The sequence below is a fragment of the Oryzias melastigma genome, linkage group LG7 (genome assembly GCF_002922805.2).
Source record: "Oryzias melastigma strain HK-1 linkage group LG7, ASM292280v2, whole genome shotgun sequence".
Lineage (NCBI taxonomy): Eukaryota > Metazoa > Chordata > Actinopteri > Beloniformes > Adrianichthyidae > Oryzias > Oryzias melastigma.
The window spans coordinates 18,114,812-18,125,012 of record NC_050518.1 but is presented as its reverse complement, the minus strand read 5'-3'; the positions used below and the strand labels follow the sequence as shown (position 1 = coordinate 18,125,012).

Below are 10,201 nucleotides of genomic sequence, written 5' to 3'. Positions count from 1 at the left end.
TTTGTTCACTGTCCTTTTTTCCTTTTAGATAATTTAAAGTTCATAATTCCAAATGAATAATAAACAAATCTTTAAAAAGTGTCAGACCAATGAGTTTTGAAGACTAACGTGTAACTAATAATAAGCAACATAAAACCTCCAAGTATGTGCATATTTTGAGTTTTCAATAACTAGTATGATAGTATTTTATTTAATTTGCTTATGCTGTTAATTTATACTAATAGTTATATTAGAATAGTCCACAGTATGGAACAGGATATGTGTCTAATTTACAAAAAATGAAAGTCAAAACAGAGCATTTAGTATTCTATATCTATCTTGGCACAGCTAGTGAGAACAGATTGTATAAAAAAAATGTGCAAATATATAAAGAAAAGATATAAACTGCTTCTATTTCTGCTGGTATTTTTTTATTGGCTCTTGTTCAAGTGTCTGCTCCTCCCAGATGCTGCCAGCGACTGTTTGACCTACTTTGTGAAGGCCTTTGGGATATAGTGGTGGTGTCTTGCAAAAGCAAATCGCAGCATTTGCATAAGTCAATTCTTGTATCATTTCCTAATTGAAGATTACTACTGTTCTGAATGTAAGATGGGCTGCAAAGTCAATGTCCCAAGAAGATAACCGCCGAACACGACCTATAAAAATGACAAAATCTTTTCCTATAGAGGGGATCTTGCTTCCTGAATTTGAAGTATTGGATACCCTGCCTTAAGTTGTCTTCAACCCTCATTGTCCGCTTCGGATACCGACTTGGGCGTGGTGTTTATGCAAGAGTGACCAATGCTGCAACAAACAATGGTTGAAAAATAGGACACCATCCCACAGGAATATGTGACCAAACTGTGATCACCATGAAGAGAAGGACAAGGGCTGTTGGAGATGGCTACTGAGGTTCCTGATTGTTCAATAAAGTAATTGCTGGTTTGTCTTGTCTCTTCAAACTTTTATTATTTGATTCACCAAATGAGATGAACCAAATCATCTCTTGATCTGTTGTGAAAATGTTCCCAGTGGTCTTCTAATTATATCAATTTTAGCTAAAATGAAAAAAATCTGTCGTTTTCTAGGTCGTAGTTTCTGCAGAGCAGTAGGAGTTGAGGGAGTCTGCTCTCACTTCCCATCATCCCTTTGTTTACACTCTTGCAGCTTACAGCTCCTGGCACTCCTAACCTAACATTACCAGTATAACAAAAATGGTGAGCAATATCGGAGCTATCCAGCCGAACAGTTGTGAGCCTGATTCCTGCTCAAACAAGGAAAACAAAGATGTACATGGAGGTATTCGTCTACAAGTGGAGGCATCAGAATGGAGCGGAGCAGGGAGCATGTGGCCCGCCAACTGTAGCACCTACATCAATGCAACAAACTTCTTCAACCTGCATTTTTTTTAGTTCCTGATTCACAAAAAAAATGAATAAAGAACTTGGTCTTAACATAGAGCTAAATGTTCTTTATAAATGTCCTCAATCATGAAAAAACATGCTATATAACACAACTTTCATTGGAGTGGGTAGTTGTAGATCCTCATAGTGCAAAGCATATTGTTTTTGACATGTTAATTTTTATGGCAACACATGACTAAAACCATTATAAAATGTTACATTACTCCATATAAAAAGCAAAAAAAAAAAAAGTTCTAAAATAAAAAAAGTAATTCAAAGCCCCAAGAGGAAAAAATAGTTACATATATACGTATGTATATGTATGTGTGTGTGTATATATATATACACACATACATATATATATATATATATATATATATATATATATATATATATATATATATATATATATATATATATATATATATACTATTTTATTATATTAAACCAGATGAAACAAAGCAAAGGAAAAAAGAATACAACGAATGCTAAAATATAACCTGAAAAAAGTTTTTTTTGTATCATAATTTTTTCTATGGAATTCCTTTTTCTGATTTTCCAAAAATCTGCTTCATACGTCCGGGTGGTCATTTTAAAGTAGAATTGTTTCACTACAAAGGTTAAATGACTGCATGAAAAAACGCTGTAGGTTCTTGAACATAAGGAAGACTATGGAATAGACCAACTCAGTAACAAAAATAGGGGACATTTATCATCAATCTTCTTACGAACTCTCCTTTGCAGTATACATAAACACACTAAAAGGAAAAGGAAAATATAATCTAATTCAGATATTATCGATTGCTTAAACGGGGGAACTGAACGACATAGGGTTCGGGAAAGCTTCCGAATCTTTGGTATCGCCCGCCTCTTCCTGCCAACGTTCAAGTGTAGGATGTAGCAAGACGTGGCTAGCACATTGCTAGCGAAGGTACTAGGCTTTAAAACATTTGTAAACCTGATAAGGACCTGTTTTGCTTCATGCCTAAGTAAGTATATTCATGAATTTTATTTATTTCATAGTGTTCTTTTTAATAGTCACTCTCATTAATATTTACGCCATCTGAGCTCTGTCGGGTTAGCTTGAGTGCTAACATCAATGGAAACCACTGTTTTGGTAGATGCTAACATACCAAGTTATTTAGCCTACGTTCTTTCTATTTCTTGACACGTGTTCATTTTTAAATAAACATTAAATTGGTTATTTAATTTCCTTAAGTAATGCAATTGAACAATATATTATAGGTTATTGTCAAAGGCGAAAAAGGTCCACGTAGCTAACACTAGCTTTAGCTTTACGCTAACTTTTGCTAAAGCTATCGTTAACAATGATGCAAAAAATGGTTTGTCTTTTGAATCAACTCTAACTGATTTAGTGTTAGTAACCAGTTTAGAAAGTCATCTACAATATTGGAATTCAACCACCAGCTCATGACCCTTTAAATGTGCATGTCGATGATGCAGCTGGAAAATAAAACTTCGGCTCAAGGGCACCGCTCTAGTCCAACGCTGCGCATCAGCAGAGCTGTTATCTTCTCGCCTAGAGTCTCGATTTCTTTTCTTTTATCAGAACAAAAATCTAAACTTTTACTTTGCATGTTCTTGACGCAGTAAGAGATGATCATTATAGGATTAATTTAAAATCACAGCTCTTTAAATATGTCAGCAAACTGTACTGCCTTGAAATAACGGGGATGGATGCTTCCACTTCCAGTGCTTTATTGTACAAAAAGCAGAAATACTCAAATGAACAAAGAAAAGTGAACTTTTAATCTAATGTTTTGAAAAGCTAATCTATTTTTTGTCAGAATTTTAACAAGCCAATAGCTGGGTAAACATTTTTTTATACAAGTGAAGAGGTTCTATGCTTTTTTTAAACTAATGTTACTCATGTAAAAAATGTATTTTAACATTGTTTTCTCTTTTTAAGCTTAATATTTTGATTGTGTTTAATTGAGTGTTTAAATAAGGTCGCAGTGCTTTTTCTTAAAAGTCCAAAACTTTAAAGCATCTTGTTAAAACTTGTTTCGTTGGTAAACTGTTGTGCTTTCCATTCAAAGCTATAGACATTAACAAGGTGTGATGGACACATCTTTGCACAGATTTTGGCTCAAACCGTTTAATTACTTGTAGTTATTTTCTCTAGCTTGCTGACTGATATTTCCAGCCTCCTTGTTCTCAGTTAAATCCCCGTGTGACCTTGATGAAAGCAGTTTTAGGTGGTCACATGAAGTAGATATTTGTACAAAATTAATCCATTTGTTTATGTATTTAAACCATTATGTAAGGAGCAAAATAATCTGTTTTTCAACATTTATTTAATGTAAATGAAGAAAATGCATACAAATTTGAAAGTTTAAAGTTATTGAAATTTACAACTTAATTATTAGCATTTAAATGTTGAAATTTAAAGTCTGAAATTGAATGGATTGACAAACAATTGTTCTGTTTCCTTCCTTCCACAGTGCAGTTCTCTAAAATAACTGCATTTCATTTTCTTTATTCGTGTGCTATTTGTTGTTGATGCTCAGGAGGTTGTGGGTAGTGTACCATGGGGTACGATGTTACGAGGTTCCAGGGTGAGGTGGATGAAGACCTCCTCTGTCCTATTTGCAGTGGAGTGTTGGAAGAACCGGTGCAGGCAAGTTTCCTTTCTACAAAGAACAAGATATATCTGCATGTTCTAATTTCCATGTGTAGACACGAGTTGTTTGATTAATTAATGGATTCTCCAATGTTCTACATCTTCCTTCAACGCATTTTAAATGAGTTCTCTATTTTCATTTCAGGCTCCACACTGTGAACATGCCTTCTGTAATGCCTGCATAACGCAGTGGTTTGCCCAGCAGCAGATCTGTCCTGTTGATAGGACAGTGGTGACACTAGCTCATCTCCGGCCGGTGCCCCGGATCATGCGCAACATGCTGTCCAAACTTCAGATCAACTGTGACAATGCAAGTTATGGCTGCACAGCTACACTGAGGTTGGACCAGCTACAGTCTCATCTCAAGGACTGCGAGCACAACCCCAAAAGGCCTGTCAACTGTGAGGAAGGATGTGGGTAAGTGCCTTACATTCAGCAACACAATGGATAATGCTTTGTGAGTGCTGTTCTGCTTGGATTGACGATGACTTTGTGTTTATCTTTTGATCCTCAGCAGTTTTTAAATAACAGCTAAGACAGTGGCAGCTTTTAACACTTAAAAAATGACACAATAAGTAACAAAATAAAAATAAAAAGGAATTTATTACAATTTATTTAAATCACAATTTTGGTGAACCTCAAAGAAAGACATCAGGCTGCACCTTCATAGGCGCATTTTACATCCTAACAATTGTTCTTCACGCTTCAAAAACCTTCCTCCCACTTTGTAAACATTTCAGAGAAGATCAGGTAAACCTTTAGTATCAGCAGCAGCAGTCACGAGTTAAAGACTGGAGTATCACATTTCAAAATGTGATCCCATTTTGTGTTTGCATATTTGCACAAATAAAAATATCTAATTTCTTCTTGCTTTGTTTTATGTTTCAGCCTTGAAATGCCAAAAGATGAGCTTCCCAGCCACAACTGCATCAAACACTTGCGGAGCGTTGTCCAACAGCAACAAACTAAGATTTCCGAGCTGGAGAAGACTGTGGCAGAACATAAACACCAGCTCGGGGAACAAGTAAGGGTTGACAGAAAAATAAAGATGATGTCTCTTCATCCTTAGGAATGCATAAAGCCTTAAAAAGTTTTTTTTTTTTTTTTTTTAGTTTTCATTCAGTGGTTGTACTATGTCAGAAAAAAACCCTCCACCATTGTTGCCTCTTAACAATTCAGAGGCGTCTCTACGTTCTTACACACAGGAAGCAGGGATCCCAGCATCCGTTTACTGACAGCTGCTCCATTGTGACTAACGGCGTGTCTCTCACGCCATTCATTTCATCTCCTAATGCCGCACAAGGCAGAGGTGATAAGGCGTGCAGTTTCACAAGTGTTCTAAACACGCAGCTGAGCGGGAAAACGTGGCTACAAAGATGCAACAAGCAAACAGTGTGGACTCCAGCCTGCATGTGAAATGTTAAGCCTGCAGGCATTTTTGAGCAGGTTTTAGTGCGTCTTAGCTCACTAAGTTCAGATTTAATGAGTCAGCTACCAGGCATTCAAAAGAGGACTATTTCAAAACTTGATATGAAATTCCTACTCCAATAAAAATCATGTTTTTAACATGTTCTTGTGGCATTTTCTGATGATTGAAAACTACCAGTAAGCTTAAAATAGCATTTCTGAGTATTTCTTAATTCAAATTGAGGTAAATCAGGAGCAGACAAAAAATGGAAAAAACTCAGAGGGGGATTTCTAATGAAGTACTGCTGCACTGTAAAAACTATCTCTCAGAAAACAGCAGTTTTTTTATTAATATTATGGCTAAAAATGACAAGACTAGAAAAGGCTACATAAATCAGAAGGTGGCTGGAATGAATCTTTAAATTGGTTTATCTTTTTTTTACACTAAATTATTTAATCAAATCATCCTTGAAAATATTACATCCAAGTTTTTGCTAGATATTTATTCTTTTTGCCAATTAAGGTATTGAAATGGTGCTAAATGCACTATTAAAAATATAAATGTATAAAAAAATGTTTAATTGAAAGCAACAAAATGCTTGTTTTGCTGAGCATTAATGCAAGTTTGTATCTAAATATCTATTTAGCTTAAAATGATTTTGGTCTCATATATTGCAATGTTCTACTTCTTGTACAGAAACGTGACATTCAGCTGCTTAAAGCCTACATGAGAGCCATCTGCAGTGCTAACCCCAACTTGCAAAACCTCGAGGAGAGCATCGAGTACAACGAGATCCTGGAGTAAGATGAATTTCCCCACTTGGTAATCTGAAATCAAACAGCTTTTTTAATTGTCTAACCTTTTGCATGTCTTCAGGTGGGTGAACTCCATGCAGCCTGCCAGGGTGACTCGCTGGGGCGGCATGATCTCCACGCCGGACGCTGTGCTCCAAGCTGTCATCAAGCGCTCGCTCATCGACAGCGGCTGCCCCCTCTCGATTGTGAACGACTTGATCGAGAATGCCCACGAGCGAAACTGGCCGCAGGGACTGGCCACTCTTGAAACGCGGCAGATGAACAGGCGCTACTACGAGAACTATGTTGCCAAGCGTATTCCTGGCAAGCAGGCGGTGGTGGTGATGGCCTGTGAAAATCAGCATATGGGGGAGGATAAAATCCTGGAGCCCGGCCTGGTTATGATCTTTGCCCACGGAGTGGAGGAAATCTTATAACTGCATCTGAGTTGAGCTCTTCCAGACAAGTGGCGAGGCTTTGCTCTTTTCACTGTAGCGTGGAAAAGGTCTTTTCTGTTTTGTTTTCTTCTTTGAAGTGAAACCTGGAATAAATTTGGCTTCTTTAAAGTAAACTCTTAGGCTCACTCCTAAGTTTGATATCTATGCCTTAAAATAAGGACAAATACTTTATGATCCTGGCAAATATAAACAGAATCTGACATGGATGTATAAGGATAAAGTGAGATGTTTACAATGTTTATATTTAGTGCATTACATGAAGATTGTTCTGCTCGTGAAGGGATTTTTTTTTCCTTACTTGTGATGTGTGGAGTACCTATGAGCATTTAGTGTTTACCTTTGAGTAAAAATAGAACCACATTTATTCACAGCTCAACACTTTGCAGAAATTTTCTTTTTAGATTTGAGTCGTTTCTGATGCTGAGAACGTATTTTGTTTGGTTTTTCTAATGATTGACACACAGGTTAGACCGTATCTGCTCAGAAGTACTTCACAGCTGCTTTTCCAGGGAGTTTGAAAAAGAAAAAAAAATCCCTTTATTTTGAAATGGTAAAGCTTGAACCCCATTTAATGCCCTATCTTGTATAAATCGCTTGTAAATACAAATACTATATTGAATTCTAAATGTTCCACTCATCACTGTAATTAGATTGTAATTTTTATGTCAGCTGCGTTTGGTGAGCCGATGTTACCGTCTGCAGGCAACTTTCTGTGTGCTTACTTTCCAACTCCTGTGATTTTTTTTTTTAATCTTTTTTCACAAGACGTGCTTTTTAGTTTAGATTGTTCAGACCTTTTGTGCCATTTCTTTTATTTATTGCGTTGCCTTTTTTTTTGCAAAGATGTTTGAAGGTGTTATTTGTTGTAAAGAAAAAGCGCCTTTTAGGGTGAACCTGAAGATGAACGGATTTGTGTTTCCCCTTTGATGCCTCAGTTGTACATATCTGTATTTTGGATCCAGTTGAAGTGTTACGTCCTAATATATAAAATCTCATTAGGTATCAGTTAAATTTAAGTAAATAATTCACTCTTATGCTAAGTATTTTCAATAATTAAAATATAGGTATAAGTATTGTCATTTACGGTGAGCATATTTTTAGTCACATGTATGAAATCATGGCTTAAAGATTGTAGACATATTGTTAAAATCACTCATTTGAGAAGAAAGATGCTTTCATTAGTCATTTATTGCTGTAGTATTACAAAACTGCAACTAATGGCATATAAACCTACAATATAAAAATATTCCCTTTGTTGTTTTCCATGTCAGTGTTTTGTTTTTTTGTCTGTTATATACTGTTTTACAGGCTAAATGTAATAAAATTTCAAACATTTTCTTACTGTACGTTTATTATTTGAATCATTTGATTTTTAAAGGCTAAACTTAAAAGCGTGTAATTCTGCATTTTACCTCAGCATGTCATCAACGGTCCACGTGCAACATCGGATAAAAATAACCACAGGAAAAGACTGAAAAGAGGGCGTTTTGGAGATGTGGAGGAAAGTGGCACTCGTGTGGATTATGAAACAGAAAAGGCAAGTTTAACTGCTGATTCCAGACGGAGAGGTCTGACCTCACTGGCTCTTGTTCTCACCGTCTACCAGACACCCACATGATTTCCCTTTTCTCTTTTTCTTTTTTTTTCTCTTCTGCCAGCTCCATCCTCATTGTAGAGCTTAATCCCTGCCCATAGTGATCAGTGGAATGTGAAGTCACGCTTTGCGCTGTGGCTCATTTACTGTCAGTTTGCATTGTTATACGGTCAGTTGCTGCTCTCCCAAATGTTAATTTACATGTTTCTTAAATAAAATTAAGTCCTAAAATAAGGAAACTTGTGTTCTGCAACCTTTTTGTGACAGTCCTTCCTGGCATAAAACAGAATTATATCATGAAACAGGTAAGGAACATGCATCTTTAGCACTGCTCAATATTTGGGCTGTATTTACTAAATCTCCATTGCCAATGCCAAACAGTTTATTCCGACCCTCGTTGGGTGTTTGATGGATCGGACTTGAAGTTTGAATAAACAAAACCCATCGGAAATGTGTCATTTGACTAAGTTGACAAACAGGAGCCTGACCGAATGAGCTGAGCTGTGTAACCACTCACGACCGCAGCGGTCTGACACCTCCTCCTCATGCTGGCTGCCAGCCTGCTCCTGCACTGCAGCAGGATCCCATTCGTAACCAGCGTTTAGTTTGTTGGTCACTTTGGAATCAATAGCCCACTTTAGCTGATCCCACAAATGCTTAATTGACGTCAGGAGTATCTAGCTCCTCAAATGACCTCCTCTTTACTCGAAAATTCTGGATGTATTCTCTGATGAGCCGCATACTTATCTGTGTTGTATTTCAGTCCAAGACTAGAACATATATGGAATTCCCTCTTATTTTGATATTTATTTTCATAAATGAGGAGCTATGTTTTTTTCTAGAGATCGAGATGGTGCCCCACCACATTATACTCCCTCCACCATACAATCAGTACAGTAGTCAGCAGAACATACTCCAGAGGTCTTTTTTTCCTCAATCTTGGAGTAAATATTTGGGTTCAACTCAGCTCTGCTTTTCATCCTGCAAATTCATGTTTCTTAGAAAAATGTTAAACTATTTCTAAAGGAAATTAAGTGTATTGCCAGTTATTTGTGATTAGGTGGTCAAACTTGTAAAATAAAACAACTTAATTTCTTGTACCTTCCATGTTCACCTTTAGAAAAACTGTGTTGATGCAATCCACAACAGCAGGTCAAACTCAATGAGTTTATCAATTCTTGGGATTAAAGTTCAAAGTATTAATCTTGTTTTATTTTGGTTCATTGAGGTAATAAATCACATTAAGATCCAGCTGGTTCAATTGTTTTATCCCTCTCATGCATTTTAAATGAGGAAGCCCAACATGTTGTACCACCTCTTTAGTTAGAATGTTTGTTCTGTTTCTCATTGTAAAAACTTGCACGTAAAAGATGTGATTTGTGTCCTTGATTATGAAAGAATAGAATAAGAAGCAGTAAAATGTTTTGAAGTAAAACACAATTAAAGAGATAAACAGAAATTGGAAAAAAGGAAATATACTGTGAGACTACAGTACAGGACTTCCCTTGCAAAATTATAGGTCATTTGGATGAATTATTATATCTTGCTCATCCAACTTAAACTTATTTTAGCATAACAGATGTTTAGTGTTTTGCATGCATGTAAACAAACTACTCTTGATATTCAACCTTTTAAAAATCTATCAATGAAAACATACAACTATTTAGATTTATTTAGAAGAAAAAAATAGAAATTTGGCATATAAAGTTTTTGCACATATTCACTTGTGGCTAACGTTAGCAAAAAGTAGTCTACAAGCATACTTAATCTATGCTAAAAGTGAGCTAATTTACTTAAAGTTTACTTTTTATATACCTTCAACTCAAAATATTCAAATTTAGTCTGATGAAGTATTCAGTTACTATCTTCAGTTACTATCCTACACTACACATAAGCTCCATAATATACTTGCCCTACGTAT

The 10,201-nt window shown here is 36.0% G+C and overlaps 1 protein-coding gene across 1 annotated transcript; it reads left to right on the top strand.

The window, feature by feature from the left end:
- The first annotated feature begins 2,025 nt into the window (after nucleotides 1-2,025).
- rnf41 (ring finger protein 41) lies at nucleotides 2,026-8,022 on the top strand. The gene is made up of 6 exons (XM_024294114.2): nucleotides 2,026-2,371; nucleotides 3,914-4,023; nucleotides 4,172-4,443; nucleotides 4,915-5,050; nucleotides 6,131-6,234; nucleotides 6,311-8,022. Exons 2-6 carry the CDS (start codon nucleotides 3,934-3,936, stop codon nucleotides 6,663-6,665), a joined length of 957 nt encoding a protein of 318 aa, XP_024149882.1. The 5' UTR covers nucleotides 2,026-2,371; nucleotides 3,914-3,933; the 3' UTR covers nucleotides 6,666-8,022.
- Nucleotides 8,023-10,201: the final 2,179 nt, after the last annotated feature.

Bases quoted from the DNA above. Each gene is read 5' to 3' on its own strand.
- rnf41 (XM_024294114.2), top strand. From the start codon at position 3,934: ATGGGGTACGATGTTACGAGGTTCCAGGGTGAGGTGGATGAAGACCTC. The intron at 5,051-6,130 runs GTAAGGGTTGAC...CTTCTTGTACAG, and splicing joins AACACCAGCTCGGGGAACAA to AAACGTGACATTCAGCTGCT. The intron at 6,235-6,310 runs GTAAGATGAATT...GCATGTCTTCAG, and splicing joins GAGTACAACGAGATCCTGGA to GTGGGTGAACTCCATGCAGC.